At 40.4% G+C, this 18873-nt stretch overlaps 1 protein-coding gene across 2 annotated transcripts in view; it reads left to right on the forward strand.

Annotated features, from left to right (window-relative positions):
* LOC124603563 (FACT complex subunit Ssrp1) overlaps positions 1-18873 on the forward strand; it is a 91221-nt gene that overhangs the window by 15322 nt on the left and 57026 nt on the right. For both annotated transcript variants that reach the window (XM_047136406.1, XM_047136407.1), the window contains exons 3-4: positions 16585-16800; positions 18293-18391. In XM_047136406.1, the coding sequence (XP_046992362.1) occupies positions 16585-16800; positions 18293-18391 (315 nt within the window). The remainder of the gene's footprint in view (positions 1-16584; positions 16801-18292; positions 18392-18873) is intronic.

Genomic DNA, 18873 nt, shown 5'->3' on the forward strand with positions numbered 1-18873 from the left:
CAGCTCTCTCCTCAGTCTCCAAGCTCTCTACCCTGTCCACCCTCCGGTCCACCGGATTCAGGACTGCCTCCACTTGCTCCACTTGGGGGGCATCTGTGTGACATTCCTCTGGATCCCAGGACACGTTGGTATCCGTGGAAACGAGGCGACCGATGTAGTGGCCTAGGCTGCAGTCTCTCTTCTTCAACCTGCTGTTTGCTGGTCTACAGAGTGTTTTATGTCGTCGTGTTGCTCTTTTATGGCACACACATTGGTCTACACTTCCCAATAATACATTGCGGGATGTGAAAGCTCTTCCCTGTGCTTGAACCTCTTCCTCCCAACCTCATCGTCGGGAGGAGGTAATTTTAACTAGACTCCAGATAGGGCACTGTCTTTTTAGTCATCGACATCTTTTAAGTAGCGATCCTCCCTCACTTTGTCCCCACTGCTCTCAACTGTGGACGGTGAGACACCTTTTACTTGAGTGCCCCTATTTTACTCCATTAAGCACCTGTCTACTGCTGTCTCCTGATATATCTTCCATTTTAGCAGATGGCACACGCTCAGCTGATGGCATTCTCAAGTAGTTTTCTAAGCTATACTTCTGTTTTTTAGTTTCCCCACTTTCTGAGTTTTGCTCCCATTACTGCTGATTTCCAATTTGGTTTTTTTACCTTTTCCGAAGCTAATGACTGTAGCAGTTTTGTGCCCTAAAAAAAGCCAGTGAAATTAAGAGATAGGCCAGTAACATTGAGAGTGCAATGGGAATTTCACTGTTAAATGCAGAGGACGGAGCAGATAGGTGGGAAAAGTACCCTGTGAAGGCTTTTGTGAGGGGGGGAGGGGGGGGGGGAGTAGTTACCTGATGATGTGATGGAAGAAGAAACAGGAGGTTACAGGGAAGAGAGAGGGTATCCAATTTGACAGGGGAAAAGATAGGGGATCCAGTTCAACAGGGAAGAGGTAGGGGATCTGGTTTGACAGGATAGAGGTAGGGTTCCAGTTTGACAGGGTAGAGGTAGGGTATCCAGTATTAAATCAGAATTTTTAGAGCTTTGGATTACTTACGATCAAATAAGGTGGAAGGGTAGGTATCATTCCATTGAAATTTCTAAAGTAATTGGGGGAAGTGGCAACAAAACGATTTTTCACGTTGGTGTAATAGACTGTATGAGACTGGTGGTGTCCCACCTGACATGGATAAACATCATCCACACGTTTCCGAAGATTGCAAGAAAAGACAACTCCAAGAATTATTGCACAATCAGCTTAATAGCTCACGCATCCAAGATGCTGACAAGAATAATATACAGAAGATAGGAAAAGAAAATCAAAGATGTGTTAGATGATGATCATTTTGGCTTTAGGAAAGCCAAGGAACCAGAAAGGCGGTTCTGATCTTGCAGCTGGTAATTGAAGCAAGGCTGAAGAAAAATGAAGACACGCTCATAGGATTTGTTGACCTAGAAAAATTGTTCGACAGTGTAAAATGGTGCAAGATGTTTGAAAATCTGAGAAAAATAGGGGTAAATTATGGAGAAAGACAGATAATATAAACTTTATACAACAATCAGAAGAGAACAAAAGACCAAGAACGAAGCGCTCGGACGAAACACAGTGTAAGGCGGAAATGTAGCCTTTTCCCTCCACTGTTCAATCTGTACCTCGTAGGAACAGTGATGGATATAAAAGAAAGGTTTAAGAATGGAATTAAAATTCAATGTGAAAGGATATCAATGTCAAGATTTTCAGATGACGTAGCTGTCTTTGGTGAACGTGAGGAAGTATTACAGGATGTGTTGAATATAACGAACAGTATAATTAGTACACAATATGAGTGTAAGTTGAAGAAAGACTAAAGTAATGAGGAGTAGCAGAAATGAGAACAGTGAGAAACTTAATGTCAGAATTGAGAATCAAGATGTAGGCGAAGTCAAGGAATTCTGCTACTTGGGCAGAAAATAACCAGTGATGAACAGAGCAAGGAGGATATAAAAAGCAGATAGCACTGGCTGGAAGGGCACTCCTGACCCAGAAAAGTCAAGTAGTTTCAAACATAAGCCTTAATTTGAGAAAGAAATTTCTGAAAATTTATGTTTGGAGTACTGCAGTATGTGGTAGTGAAACATGGACTGTGGGTAAACGAGAACAGAACATAATCGAGGCATGTGAAATGCAGTGCTACAGACAAATGTTGCAAATTAGGTTGACTGATAAGGAATGAGGAAGTTCGCTGCAGAATCAGCAAGGAAAACACTGAGAAGGAAACGGGATAGATTAGTAGGACCTCTGTTAAAACACGATACTAGAAGGAGCTATAGTGGGTAAAAACTGTAGAGGAAGACAGAGATTGGAAAAAAATCCAGCATATAATTGAGGATGTAGGATGCAAATGCAACTCGGAGACAAATAGAATTGGCACAGGAGGAAAACTCTTGGTGGGCTGCATCAACCCTTACACAAGACTGATGACTCAAAACACTCATACACTCTCAATCCTCCAACCAACCCCAAGAATCAGCTAAAAAGGAATGCCACCTTTGTTGCTCAGTATCACTCTGGATTGGAACAACTGAACCATATCCTTTGCCAGGGCTTTGATTACCTCTCATCCTTCCCTGAAGTGAGGGCATTCTACCTGAAATCTTTCTCACCCCTCCTAAAGTGCTGTTCTGTTGCTCACCCAACCTATAGAATATCCTAGTCCTTTTTATGCAACTCCCACTCCCAGCCCCTTGCCACAGGAACCATAGGGGAGACCAAGGTGCAAGCCTTGGCAAATTCACCCACCCAGTTCCTCCTACTGTATACATGCACTGGCAAAACATTGCTCTTGACAGTTCTCATTACTTCAAGTTGCAACAGCAGCCTCTTACACATAGCAGACAATATGGTTTTCTGTTCCATTTGGTAAATGTAAGCTATTGCACAATAATAGTATACATACGAATTAGGTTTTCACTTGCTACCACAATGACAGAAAATAAACAAACACACAATAATGTATATATAATCACAATAAAGCAAATGTTTTCGATAACAGACCAAAGAAATTCAGAAAATAAGCATTTGATGGTGCCTGATATTTTGAAAACGATATGGTACGTGGTTTACAAGATAAGTAGTGACCAAGATTGTAACTTTTCGCTCTTATAATGACAATGATGCAACAAATGATCGATAGTCATATCTTTCCACTCACCATTTTAAGGGGACTGTGTGCAATTCCATCCAGCTTCTTTTTAAGGGGACTGTGTGCAATTCCATTCAGCTTCCTATTGTCACTGGAATCAGCGTCAAAATTGTCTTCATGTTCATCTTACAAACACAAAACGAATGAATGTCTTTCCCATAGTTTTATGCAAGATTATGCTTTGAGCCATAACAATATGCATGTTTTCTAACTGGGCTTTGCATTTTTAATGCTTTGTAATGGAAATACGTGCTTTTTGCACAATTTTTAGTGACGTTGGAACCCCTGAAAAGTTCACTTTCTTTTAACGTTACTACTAACTTTGCTACTGTAGGAAAGTCTTTCCTGATGTAGTAAGCATAAATATGCTTGTGGTTGTACCAGTTTTGAAAAAATCCAATTCTGTGACAGGGTGAGGTTGTTTTTTCTTTTTTCCAGGTGTCACTAAAAATATATTATCCGAACCAGATGGCTCAGAAGTGTTAAGACTTGTGTCTACACCTTTCGACTTCTGCAGTAACAATCCCTTCCTTACTATTGTTTTTGCAGTAGTTCAAGAACTTTTGATGTTCGTATCATAACTTTATCAACAGGAACTGATGGCTGTCCATGAGTACTTGCGTGTCCTTTCTCCTGCTCATAAAACTCAAGAGTTCTTTGTAGTAACTTCAGTGCCTTACTGTCTAGTGACATGCCTTGATGCAAAGGATTGCCACTAGGCGAATGAAGTTTTTTGGAGTATCAGAATGTTCTAAACCACAGCAAACCAAAGTGCAGCACAATGCCAGGACACAGTAGAAATGATCACAATGCACGTTGCTTATTTTCACACCAAACGAAGCCGGCAGTGTGGGAGCTCTGACATCATGACCGGCAGCGAATACCACGCTGGAATTGATTCACATCTAGCTCTTCTTGCTTCTCGTTCTTTATTTACTTGTTAACCTGTTCTGCTCCCAACTTGAAATGACAATGCAAAGTTCAGCGGCTTGGGTATAGTCCTGTCACAGGCTTATCCTGTCCCATCAGAGGCTAGGCCAACTGTGAAAGCAGCCATGCCATGTACCAGCTCTGCAGCTAACACTGTACGGCTTTTTATGTTCGTATTACTACCAACCAGGATGAAAGGTCACCATCAAATTGTTGTCAAGAACAAAGTTGACCTTCTGGTGGCACAACATGTAGTTGCATAACACACTCAATTTCTATGGCTGCTTCATAATCCGAGCCATATTGATCCCTTCCTCCACCGCCAGCTTCTCAACTATGCAGATGGTAGCTATCCTTAAGAAACATTCTCCACTCCTGGAATTGTCCTGGCCTCAGTCTATCCAGCACCCTCCACCCAACAGTATCCCTTTCCTCTGTCCTATTAAACCCTCTCAATTGACGTCCCCACATTGCCTCCAGCATGCCACTTCTCAGGTGTAGTTGGAACCTCCACGAGAGTATCTGCAGGCGATGCTGTTCTCTGTAGAAATATTGCAATATGAGACGAGTGTAGTGAAATGAAGATCAGCAGATGATTGACAGTAATGCAGAGACTGGCTTTTGAATCTGAACATAAATAAATGTCACTGTGCCTTCGGCCTGAAGAGTATTTTGATACAGCATTACACACTAGACTATCCAGTGCAGGCCTCTTCACTTGGTGTATTCATTGCAGCCTTTGAATGAGGTGGCACAGTTGCTAACATACCAGACTTGCAGTTGGCACGACGACAGATCATATGCCCGTGTGACCTAGTTTTTCAGTGGTCCCACTAAGTCATTCCATGCAAATGCCAAAATGGTTCCTGTGGCCTGCTGCCATCCCTATTCTTTCGTAATGGTGTGTCCAGTTTATTTGATTATCAGTTGTAAGTGATTACAAAATGGACACAGCACCTATTATGCAAGGATATCTATTTAGGTTCTGTAGATGTTCTGCTGTTCAGCTGGATCAGTAATTGTATGGATTCCTATTTTGATGTGTAACATATGATCAAATTTATATCAAAAAACAAAGATGATGTGACTTACCAAACGAAAGCGCTGGCAGGTCGAAAGACACACAAACAAACACAAACATACACACAAAATTCAAGCTTTCGCAACAAACTGTTGCCTCATCAGGAAAGAGGGAAGGAGAGGGAAAGACGAAAGGATGTGCGTTTTAAGGGAGAGGGTAAGGAGTCATTCCAATCCCGGGAGCGGAAAGACTTACCTTAGGGGGAAAAAGTACGGGTATACACTCGCACGCGCGCGCACACACACACATATCCATCCACACATATACAGACACAAGCAGACATGAAATATCGCGAAAGCATTTAGGAGATGATAGATAAACTCCAGTGGAAGACTCTGCAGGAGAGACGCTCAGTAGCTCGGTACGGGCTTTTGTTGAAGTTTCGAGAACATACCTTAATTGAGGAGTCAAGCAGTATATTGCTCCCTCCTACGTATATCTCGCAAAGAGACCGTAAGGATAAAATCAGAGAGATTAGAGCCCACACAGAGGCATACCGACAATTCTCTTTTCCATGAACAATACGAGACTGGAATAGAAGGGAGGTACTCAAAGTACCCTCTGCCACACACCGTCAGGTGGCTTGCGGAGTATGGATGTAGATGTAGATGTAGATTACTTAGATGCCTGGTTTGCTTAGATCGAATGGCAGCATGGATATGCTACTTTTTACTCTATATATCGTCAGTGAAGAAACAATACTATGTAAGTAGCAAAATAAGAATTTTACATGAGGGATAAAAAACTGTCTAAAATGCCTAATACATTTCATAGGGGCCCTAGATTTGCATCATAGCACTACAAGAAAATATTGGATCAAATAAAAATGTGAAACAAAAAAATACACTTTAGAAAGCTTAATTACGGCACATACACGGAATTGTCTCGGTATTTATGCCATGATCTGTTACTTACGCGGTATTTGTTTGTCAGTCTCCTGGCCCGACACATTTATGTTGGTATTTGGTGCTGAGAAAGCTAGTAAGAACACATTTTGGAGAGTTAATCATTTTTTATTGAAAGATTTCATAGAAACATTTTAAATAAATCTACTGTTTACATAGTTCCGATAATGTCTGCACATTTCTTCAAGAAAAATCCTAAACATCACTCAAAGCAGCAAAAGAGAATTACACTGCACTGATACTCATCACACAGTCACCTGCACCATAATTTTCATTCATGAGGAATGTTGTCATAATAACTATGACAATCTTTAGGAAGAACAGATTTAAGTTGTTGTAAATGATCCCATTTGGATTTCTTGATTTTCATTCTTTCCTCATATAGTTTCGGGACGCAAACATCTCCAAGAACTTTCCTTGGACGTCTCGGTAATTCTTGCCACACCTCGTTGGAAGAGCACTTGTAGCAAAAATAATACCATTTGGGCGGTACTGTAGTGCCCTCAGATCGGTAACTGCAGGGTTATTTTTTACAGCTCTTCCAGGCCTAACTGAGTCGTACAGCCACAAACTTTTCTCTGCGTAGTTGATGAAAAAGGAATTATTTAGGTAATGGACTTTGTATGGCTGTGGTTGTTTTCTCGCTTCTTTGATATGGTAGCGTATTGGCTAAGAAGTGTAACTTCATGTCCTTTAAGCTTGCACTCAATGGAACTGTGAACCAAGTCACATTCCATGTGAGTATGGCCTTTCTCCAAAAACTTTTGTGGAATCAATACTCCAGTATAAATTGCCAATCTTAAAAGAACATTTGATAATATCACATTTCTGTTCTGATATGTGCTGCCATCTGAATACAGAACGACTTGAACAGGATTTTCCTTAATCGTTCTGGATAGGGTGTCCAGAATGCATGAGGCAAAACATGATGCAACCAAACCACCTTGTGTTTCATCGAACCAGTAACATACTACAATACGACTTTCTAAATTATACATTGTAAAGTTATGAACAGCCAACTTTGTTTTATAATAAACTGCACTTGCACTTAAAAATAGAGCTACTTTCATGGCCTATAAGTCCATGGTGTACACTGAGCAGAGCTTCTTTCTTGTCAGCATCTTTTTGCATCCTTGCCTGCTCTTTCTGGTCTGTGTGTTGCTTCCACACGTCGTCACTCAAGTTACCAAGCATGTAACTACAAGAGAAGTAGCATTGGTCTTTCCTGGGGGAAAATAAACTAACATCTTCTAAAATCAAGTTAAAGGTAGCCCGACTAAATGGTGAAACCTTCTCTGCATGACATTTTTCCACATAGTCCATACAGCTGTTGTTTGGATTGTAGAATAGGCTCAAGGTACAACTTCGAGGAGGATTTCCTGCAGTAATGCGACAGAAGTTTCGGAAGCAAGTCCAGGAATTTTTTCATGGAGGTTCTCTCATCTTTCTTCTTCGTGTGTTTGATTCGAAATGGTGACGATTCTGTATCAGGACTCGACCCACGTGTGGAATTACCTAACCTATATTGGACAGTCCATTCTTTAATCCCAAGAGTATTGAGAAACATCTTTTTGCATACTTTTGTTTCCTCAGCTCATTTTTCAAATGATAAATGAGCATCCCTTTTCTCCTGGATTCGCCACAGTTCTTCGCTGGACATTTGGTTGGAATCATGTCCACAAGGTTGATAATGTAAACCTTCCTCTGATCCCATGACATCGTTTCCCAAAATGTGTTAAACATTGCCTGCCTATCATCAGTAGAAAACTGATGACACTTCCTTTGAACGGATTTCTGGCGCATCTTCGAAGTACATGTTGGACCTAATTTTCGTGCCTCTCTTGGAGTATCATGAGTGATTTTACCAATTTGACTTCTTTTGTATCCAATATACGCCTGTCCATGCATTCTCAGAATTTTACTGGCAATTTTTCTTCCAATCTTCAGGATGTGGTTTAGACTTGCTTTTCCTGTCAGTGCTTACTTCATCATTAAATTCTTGGCCTTCACTGTCAGCATCATTATTGCTCCCGTGATCTTCCAATAATTTATCCAGAGTGTTTGGCAAACAATGAGCACCATCACATAGCAATGAATGTAAAGTATTGTCGTCTCAAGTGGAAACTGTGACTATTGTTTCATTTTGAGCATTGTTGGATACAGCCACTGAAGTTTCTAGAATGAAAAATATTTATAAATTAATTTAAGCAGACAAAGATGAAGCTCAGATTCATGTATTAATGAAAACGACGGCATCAGTAATACTATTAACAATAATCCCAAGAAAATTTACCTGCGTCATTAGATGTAGCAGGAACAGTAACCGAGAACCCCATATACGAAATGAAGTCTTCTTTGGTAAATGTAACTTCAGCGTTACGACTTTTCTCGCCTGTTGTTTGTTCGGCATTTTTGGGAGATCCTACAAGAAAGTGGACAGTCCAGAAATCTTTGGCAGAAATAAATAAAACACAGAACGAGTGGTGGGAGCGTTCTGATTTCTATCACAGTATGACACTTGCGGTGCTAGTAATATTCAAAGGTGAATAGTAACACAATTTTCTTACCGCTGTCAGTCACTCTCGGGAACGATCCTCCACTTTCATAAGCTGATTTCAGCTGAGAAACAATTTCTTCTTCAGTAAAAAGATCGTCATCTATATCGCTGTCTATTGTCACAAATGAAGCTACAAGCATGGAACCACTTTTGAGCACTATTAAATACGTAATAAGGCAGTAACAATGTCCTGTGGCTGCGCGCGCTTTTGTATTTATGTGGTATTGTTTACAGTATCCATAGATTGTAGATACGCGAAATTTAATTCTCTACAGTTCCGCGGTATCGCCATCTATTTGCTGTGTCACATACGCGGTATTGTTTTAGATAATTTTTTCATGTTAAATAATTAAAACTTCAGCATTATGGCGTTAAGAGCAGACGTGCGTGTGGTCAACGACATCATCTGACTGAAAAACGAAAAATCGGCACTTTTGTCAGTTATGCGGTATCGTTTCTTCATCGACTATTGTTATAACTTCAAGTTGAACAAATATATTTCAAGGAAGACGCGATACATGAGTCACAGATCAAGTAAACAGAGTAAGACGTGTGTACACTTTAACAGTCAAATCATAACTGTGTCCAAGTCTAGCGGCCGCTGGCTGGCCGCTTGGGTGGCGCTGCTGCTGCTGCTGCATGGCTGGCAGACAGCGCCGCATGTAAAGGACGCGCGTAACTGAGCGGCGGCACTTTGAAAGATCAGCGAGTCACAACAACGATATAGTAGAAAAGATATGAGGCACTGAGAACCATAAGGGCCCAAAACACAAAGTTTTGAGAAAAATTGATGTTTGTGAAAATCGAATTTTGGGGCAAACCATCCGTCCCATAGTTTAAATTTGTTTTTTAACCAAGTTTCAACATCCCATATTTCCAAGGAGAAAATAGTGTACCCATTTTAAATTATGATGTTTTAATTAATATTTTTATCATCATCATTAATGTAAGTACAAAAATTTCATTTACAGGCTAGTGACAACAGTATATAAATTGAAGGGAAGGGAAGAGAAAGAAAAGAGAAGGAAGTAACTAATGATATCAGTTACATCAGGACTTTGTACAGAATCAACACTGTTGAGTGAAAATAAGTGCCGGTTCGGGACTCGGACCTGGGATCTCATGCTTACTAGGCAGTTGCATTAACCACTGCGCTACCCGGCCACAGTGTTTATTGTAAATTCATGGACTACTTTGGCACGTTCCCAGATTGCCTTACATTCCCACCTGGCACCACCTATCCACAGTCCCAATCCTTGTCCTCCACACTAATTTTAGATTCCCGCTGGTGGTCAAATGTAAATGTGCAGCCGCACTGAATATTTTGATGTCATTGCCCATCAAAGCAAATCAGTAATGTGAATGCGTGGTGTCTGTTCTTTCAGACGCGTCCGAACAGACACCACACAGTCATATACTGACAGTAGTGTATTTTTGACAGTTGAAAAGTTTGTAATTATTATGAACATAGAATCAGAACAAATGAACAAATGCTAAATGTGCAAAACATGCGCGCGCAAATCTAGTAGTATCGTTAAGTCTTTCAGTTCCAAGGTTGATATTTCATCTATATTTGCAGCGATACTTGGCAAGCCACTGTACGGTGCGTGGCATAGGCTACCCTGTACCACTACTTGTCATTTCCTTTCCTGTTCCACTCGCAAATAGAGCAAGGGAAAAATGACTGTCTATATGCCTCCATATGAGCCCAATTTCTTGTTTCTTATCTTTGTGATTGTTACGTGCAATATATGTTGGAGGCAGTAGGTCCGTTCGGTGGGTAGCTTCCAATGCTGGTTCTCATTTTCTCAATAGTGTCTTTCTAAAAGAACATTGCCTTCCTTCCAGGGATTCCAGTTTGAGTTCCCGAAGCATCTCCATAACATTTACATGTTATTCGAATGTATCGGTAACAAATCTAGCAGCCCGCCTCCGAATTGCTTCATTGTCTTCCTTCAGTCTGACCTGGTACAGATCACAAACACTTGAACAGTACTCAAGATAAGGTTGCACTAGCGTCCTACGTACGGTCTACTTTATAGGTGAACCACTCTTTTCTAAAATTCTTCCAAGAAACTGAAGTCGACCATTCACCTTTCCTATGGCTTTTACTTGCTCGTTCTACCTCATATCCCTTTGCAACATTATGCCCAGATGTTTAAACAACTTGACTGTGTCAAGCAGGACAGTAGTAATACCGTATCCAAACATCACAGATTTGATCTTCCTACTCATCCGCGTTAACTTACATTTTTCCACATTTAGGGCTAGCTGCCATTCATCACCCCAACTGGATATTTTCTCTAAGTCGTCTTGTATCTTCCTACAGTCACTCAACTTCGGCACCTTACTGAACACCATGACATCATCAGTAAACAACCACAGATTGCTGCACACCCTGTCTGCGAAATCATTTTGTATATAGAGAACAACAGCGGTTCTATCACAGTTCCTTGGGGCACACTTGACGATACACTAGTCTCCGATGAACACTCACCATCGAGGACAACATACTGGGTTCTACCGGGTGGTTATAATTAAACTTTCCCTATTTAACACATTATAATACAGGAACTAATTACTGTACAAGCACCGAACTTGGTAGAATTAATGTCAAGGACAAGGGGAAGAGAAATAATGCAGGACCAATTCAATTGAAACGCTTTTAATGCGCTGCTATGACACATCTTACGATTACATACTGGTACCATTACTGCCACAAAAGGGGCTCAATATGGTGCCCATCAGTGTGCAGATTTCATCCTGCACAGCAAAGCATGTCCGTAGGTATGCTGGCAAACTCTCACGGATATGGAGCACTTCAGATATGTGAATGTTTCCTTGGTAAACATAGTCCTTCAGGTAGCCCCACTATCAGAAACCACAGGGAGTGTGGCCAGGTGATCATGCCGGCCAAGCAGTTGGATAAGATCAGCTGATAATTTGATAATTTCCAAATGTGTTTTGGAGAAGCAGATGAACTTCATGACCAATGTGCAGTTGGCCCCCAATCGTGTATGAAAACTGTTGAATTCAGTGCGTCTCTCTCCTGTAGGGCGGGTATGACATGCTGGCAAAGCATATTGCAGTAACGCTGGCCAGTCACGCTGCATGTCTGTGGTCCTTCGTGCCAACCTGTTCAAAAAAGAATGGGGCAGTGACGAACATAGCCATGAAGCCACACCATACACTGACACATTCACCATACAGAGGAACTTCATGCACAATCATTGTAGGTGAAGATCCCCACACTCGGCAATACTGTGTGTTCACCTCACCCGTCAGATAAAAACGAGCTTCATATGTCCGTTGTATGGTCCAAGGCCACCTCTCGTCTATTTCAGTCCGTGCGAGAAAGTGGAGAGCAAAGTCAACACATTGTTCTGCATCTGGATCTTGTACGGATATCATTTGAGAATGGTTCGAAGCACCTTCCGTGCAGTGGACCATGGGGTGTTCAACTGTCGTGATACAGCACGCACACTGCCTGTTGATAGGGAATTGTGTGCAGTGTTGTCTGCCATAGGAATGTTGACTTCTTCAACCAGTTATGGTGCAACCAGTCGTCAGCGTCTTCCTGGAATGATGCCCAGTTCTCCAGTTCATTTGAACTTCATCATCATGCTCCGCACAGCAGGCGGAGAAAGAGGACCCTTCCACAATCCTTTCAGCCAGTGATATTCTCAAAGTGCAGCTGCAACATTCGTGTTATTTCTATAATAGGGCTTCACCACTAATGCCCTACTCCTTTAGTCCAAGCTCATTTTGACACGTCAACAAGTGCACTGCGACTGATCAGGTGTGTGAGACTATGACTCACAATGACAGATCACGGCACCTGGTGGCCATAGTTGGAACTGGACGGTGGTGCTGTGACGAATTGAAATTATGCACACCACACTCTGGGCATTAATGCTACCAAGTTTGGTACTCATACGGTAATTAGTTTCCGTGTTATGAAGTGTTAAATAGGGAAAGTTTAATTATAACCACTCGGTATTATGTAAGAAGTCTTCGAGCCACTCACATATCCGTGAACTTATTCCATGTGCTCATACCTTTGTTAACAGCGTGCGACAGTGTCAGGTGCTTTTTGGAAATCTAGAAATATGCCCTTCATCCATAGTTCTCAGTATACAAAGTGAGAAAAGGTCAAGCTGAGTTTCACACCAGTGTGGCTTTCTAAAGCCATCCTGATTCATGGACGTCAACTTTTCAGACTCGAGAGAGTTTATTAAATTCGAACTGAGAATATGTTCAAGTATTCTGCTGCAAAAATATGTTAGGGATATTGGTCTGCAATTTTGCAGGTCCATTTTTTACCCTTTGTATATACTGGAATCACCTGTGATTTTTTTCCATTCACGATAATTTCAAGTTAGGTAAGGGATCAATGATGTAGAGTAAAATTGACCTGGGATTCCATCTGGACCTGGTGATTTATTTGCTTTCAAGCCTTTCAGTTGTTTCTCTACGCCAGATATGCTTATCACTATGTCTTCCATATGGGAGTCTGTCCGATGGTCAAGTGATGGTATGTTTGTATGATTCTCTGTGTGAATGGTTTCTTGAGTGTGAAATTTAAAACTTCAGCTTTCGTTTTGCTATCTTCAGCTGCCACATGAGACTGGCCAACAAGGGACTGAATGGAAGCCTTAGACCTGCTTAGCGATTTTACATAATAGCAGAATTTTCTTGGTTCTCTACCAGATCTTTTGCTAAGGTGTGATGGTGGTAGTTTGTTGTATGTTTTGCACATAGATTTTTTCACAGGCGTCCGAATCTCTACTAACCTTTGCTTGTTGTCATTTGTGCATCCCCTTTTGAACCAAGAGTGCATCTTCGGACCACAATTTACAATCTGTGTAAACTCTGCCTATAATTCTGTACATCCATCTTACTGGAACTAATGATGACAGTTCCCTGTCCAAATGAGATGCTCATAACAGCTTATCTGCTCTAGCTAGTGGAAATGCTCACGTACCTTTGTTGACTGGTTTATTAACTTCTGTAATTATAGTTGCTATAGTAACATCGTGATTGCTAATCCTTGTTTCTGTATGGACAATGTCGATAAGTTCTGGCCTGTTTGTAGCTACGAGGTATAAGATATTTCCGTTGCATGTGGGCATGTGGGCTGCTGAGCTAGCTGCTCGAGACAATTTTCAGAAAATGGGTTCAGAAGTATTTTGCATGACTGACTTTCTGGACCCTGTTCTCCCCCTCCCCAAATAATGAATCCGTACATACACCAGTCTGCACTCAACAGATTAAGGTCGCCTCCAAGTAGTATTGCATGCTCTGGTTATTTAAGTGCTATTGACCATAGACTCTATCTGAATCACTCTATAACTGTCACACAGAATCGGTTGGCCTGTAAAAACCTCCAACAATTAATTTGGTTTCACCTACATCTGTTATACACAATCAGATGACTTCATTGTCACACTCAGCTTTGACCTCAATAGAGACAATACTTCTGTCAAATGCAATGAACACTCTCCCTCTTGTGGTTTTTAATCTTCTCTCCGATATACGGTCCACAACTCATTAAATATCTCAGAGCTTTTCACTTCGGGTTTCAGCCAGCTATCAGTGCCAAGAATAATTTGAGTGTGAGAACGGAACTTTATTACAGATTATTAGACAGTTTACTGATAAAATTGTGATAGTCAAAGTGTCTTTATTCTGAATGCCGTTTAGTCCTAAGCTGCATATCAACTGCCAAGTGTCCATCAGAGCACTTGAAACTACCACCTAGCATAAAAACCCTCACGTTCACTCCACAAGTATTCTACTACCCAATAGCTGATTTTTTTTGTGTAGTGCAACTCTGACCTATCAAGGGTATTCCTAAAAATCCCCACACAATAACACAGGTCTAGAAATCTGCAGCAAAGACCATCACAGACTCGATGAAGAACCCAATCCACTGTGAGAACCATGCTGCAGCTTATGAGCTCTGCTTGCATCCTGCGCATGACACCAGCAGTCTTCTTCACCTCTGCCAACAACTGTATGAAATGAGGATCACCTCAGAATGACAGGCATCATTGGTGCTGGTGTGAGTCACAAACTCCAGATGACTGCACCCTGCACGCTCGATATCCACAAGCAAGGCCTCCTCCACATTTCGGATGAGGCCGCTGGCAGACATACTGAGTGTACATCGGCCTTCTTTCTCGCCCTGAATGCTATCTGCCTAAGGGGTTCCATAACACGCCTAACATAGGAGCTCCCCTCGTGTGCCTGCTGGGACCCTGTTGAAGGAGCGGCCATCTGTCCACTCACAGGGTGAGTAGCTGAGGCCAGGCAGCAAGTCACCACATTGGCCCTCTGCCTTAAGCAATGCGAACGTGTTACCACTCGCCACTCGCCCCGCTGTGAGGGCAGATCCAACGCATCAGATGCTCTAGGAGGTGCCTTGGAAGCAGAGCCCGTAGACGAAACAAGCGACACCTGAGGTGTCCCATGCGGTGCGCCAGATTCTGTGCCACTTCTACACACAAGGCAGCAGCCTGAAGGTGATTGACCGTAGCCAAAAATGCTTTTAGCTGTTCTCGAACTGTGGTCAGCTCCTCCAGTATCTGCACACAGCACACACACATCCTAGCCATACTAGCAAGACTGAGTGAAGAAGTCAACCATAAAAGCAGACAATTGTAGATATGCAATTTGCTGCCCTCCTGATGTGTCACCAATGGATGCTGATGTGTTAATGAGTTACGTAGCTGGCTGTTCAATGAGCAACTGTTGTGTTACAGACTGAATGAATCTACACTTACAAAAATGCGAGATTAAACCTCTTAAACAGAGAAACACACACAAAATTTAATAAATATATTACAAAGAAAGCGTAGAAAGAGATGAAAACTTAACTTGCCACTCTGTAGTTGTACTCTTATATCAGTGAAGGTCGGAGCCTTCCAAGTATGTATTTTGGCACTGGATTTTGTAAGATGTCTATGTACTCTGGGAAATGACAAACTGTGGTTTTCCTCAATGTGACATGCAGAAAATGGTGGCCTCCCAAGACAACAATGAAGAATGTTACTTTCAACAACAGTTCCTGGCAACCTGTTGATAACTTCATCAAAGTAAAATTTTTGAAATGTATGTTGTTACAATGTACATCAACTTTTGGTTTTGTGTAGACTTCATTAACACTTTATAGGTTCTGAAATCATCAGTGTCCATTTTGCAGACTATGAAAGGTTTCATTCGCTAGCCTTGATTTCTTTACGACTTTGCACCGCTATGTCTCCAATCACAAAGTGCTACTACATATGTGGTGTAGATGCTACACTCTGTTGGCAATCCTAGGCAACAATTGATCAGCACAGGGCAACAAAATTATGTTTTATGCCCACTTGGAGGTGAATATCGGAGAAATTGGTGAGATGAGTTTCACGTATGTTCATTTATCTAATGCGAGCTTAGCGAACTGACAAAGCTGGTACACTGTAAGATGAACAGATACCAGGAGGGAGCATTCATGCTAAAATTTCAAAATTGACAATGGTGTGCCTTAGGCCCTTGTGAATCTCAGCACTTCATGTATAATAAATTATAAAATAATTTAAGACAAGAAAGAATTTCTAGTTATCATTGGCCCACATATTTTGCAATGTGTGGAAGAGTCAAATTGATATTGTCTGGTGCTTGCTAACAGGCACAAGAAAGTTCTTAATCATTTTTATAGCAGTTTGACTTAAGTTTATAACAGTAAGTTTCAAGACCTTTTTTTGTCTGTTCCGCAACTCCTAAAGGTTTGTAATTCATATGAAGTCTTCCTCTCTTAAAGGAAGAAATGGTATATTGCTTCTTGAGAGGGATGTAAATTTAAATGGTGAAATTGTCCAACACATTAATACACACAAAAGCTTTTCTGACTGCACATAATAAATTCTTATTGTAAACTATTGTCTTGTTACAGGAGCAAGAGAAAGTGGCAAAATTCTTCTCTAGTAACTACAAGAAAGATATGTTAGAAAAAGAATTGAGTTTGAAAGGATGGAACTGGGGTACAGCAAAATTTTCTGGTGCAGTATTAAGCTTTGATGTGGGAAGTAACACTGCATTTGAGATACCGCTGAACAATGTATCCCAATGTACGACTGGTAAAAACGAAGTCACTCTAGAATTTCATCAGGTATTTCTATCGCACTTTTATTATTGGTGATCTAAATATCATGAAATTATTATGCTTTATAAAAATAATGAAATCAAGATACAAGTCATTTTCACATTGTTATTTTAGACAATATTTCACCAATGCCTAAAAGTTTTCATTATAATTTTCACTTATGGTTTTGGATAATTATGTTGAAATTCCACATTAGTTTTGTTACAGGTCAAGTATTTTTAATATCATGCAACAATTTTAGTACTGTGTTTGTGATTATATCACTGTTGTAAGTCCCTCACAACCTTTGTTCTGAAAATTCACCAATGTTAATTTGGGACATGTGCAAGACTTTACATAAAATTGCAATGAAATTGGTGATGGCCGAACAGGAAAATGTTTCAAAATTAGGCTATTTGACATTGAGTGACCAATACTTATCTAGATAGATTAAAAATGATTTGGATAGATTAAAAAATCTACTCATCAAGGAGCAGTTGAAGAAAGCCTGTAAAAGGTATGGAACCACAGAAGCTTTTGTAGCCAATGGCTCCTTCTGGCAGAACTGAAGGAAAAAGAAGATGGATTAAGGAAAAGGACTCATGAGGTTTAGAAAATGGGAAGAGTTATGAAAAAGTCACCCAAAATTGTAGGTTAGAGGAGACTTCCTGGATGGTATGAGGAGAGATTGATTGGTATCTGCACTTAATGAGATCTGAAAACCAGAAAGCTTAAATGTGGAACAGAGAATATTAGGCAAGACTGAGATTACTGGAAAAATGTTGTGAATGGGTCATAAGACAGGAAAACTAATGGCATTATACATAATAGACAGGTAACAAGGTGGGAAGAAATAGAGGGGGTGGAAAATAAACAATAAAAAGATAAAGGGAGCAAAGAAAAGGAATGCTCATGAGCCTAAATTTACACATATATTTCTGTGGTCTCAGTGTTAATTTTTAGTAACTATTTCTTTTCTTTGCTCCCTTTTAATATTGTTTTTTACTATTTTATTACCTATCTATTTTTTACCTCCTCCCCTCCCCCCTCTCCCCTATTTTCCATGCATAATGCACTTAGTGTTCTGTTCTTATTACTCTTTCACAATTTTTTTAGGTAGTCTCTGTCTTGCTTATTACATTGTCTTTCACCTTTAAATTCTTTGTTTTTAAAATCTCATCCGGTGTAGATACAAAGAGCTAAAGATTTTTCCTCTCTTTCTCATCCTGCCCATTATGTCTCATCTGATCTAGGATTTTGCAATTCTTTCCTATAACTTTCCCATTTCCTAAACCTCACTAGTCCTTTTCCTTTATCCTTCTTTCTTTATCTTCAACCCCTCTGCTAGGAGGAGGAGCCACTGGCACCAAGAGCTTATGCATTTCTACATATTGTATGTATTTTCTCCTGCTGCCACTTGAAAAGTAGAATTTTTTATCTATCTGTATTATACTTTACCTTTGATTTAATGATCTGAGCTTTGTTTTCCTGAATGTTTCATTGTCTTTTTGCTTTGCAGAATGATGATGCTCCTGTAAGTCTGATGGAAATGAGATTCCACATTCCATCCAGTGAGATGGCTGGTGATATTGATCCTGTAGAAGCCTTCCATCAAAATGTGGGTGCATTTAAATATATGTTTTGTTTTTAATCACATTCTATCAAATTAAATATGTACTAGATTTCAGTGTCACTTTTTTAAAAACTGAAATGTGACATTTAGTGTTTTGGGTTATGAGAACCCTATAATTTGTAACAGTTTCTTTTCCACATGAATCACAGAGATTATTGTTATTCATTAAGGTTGATTTTGGTTGTCTCTGAGAATCATCATCAGATCTAGTGGTCTGTGCATAATGTATAGTAAAACTGTGAAAGTTCTTAACTGCACATGATACTAGAGTTATAAGCTCTCATGGTGGTTTTCAGTGGGAAACAAACCTAGTCATAATTAATACTTACTAAGTGAGATGTTTCTGTACCTTGCATCACCACATTAACTTTGGCCATAAAACACTTTTAAGTGATCTGCTAATGTTGATCACAGTTCCTGTTTTTTGTTGTTACTAACTTAACAGAAGTGTACTGAAAACACATCTC

Source organism: Schistocerca americana, chromosome 1, assembly GCF_021461395.2.
Source record: "Schistocerca americana isolate TAMUIC-IGC-003095 chromosome 1, iqSchAmer2.1, whole genome shotgun sequence".
Taxonomy (NCBI): domain Eukaryota; kingdom Metazoa; phylum Arthropoda; class Insecta; order Orthoptera; family Acrididae; genus Schistocerca; species Schistocerca americana.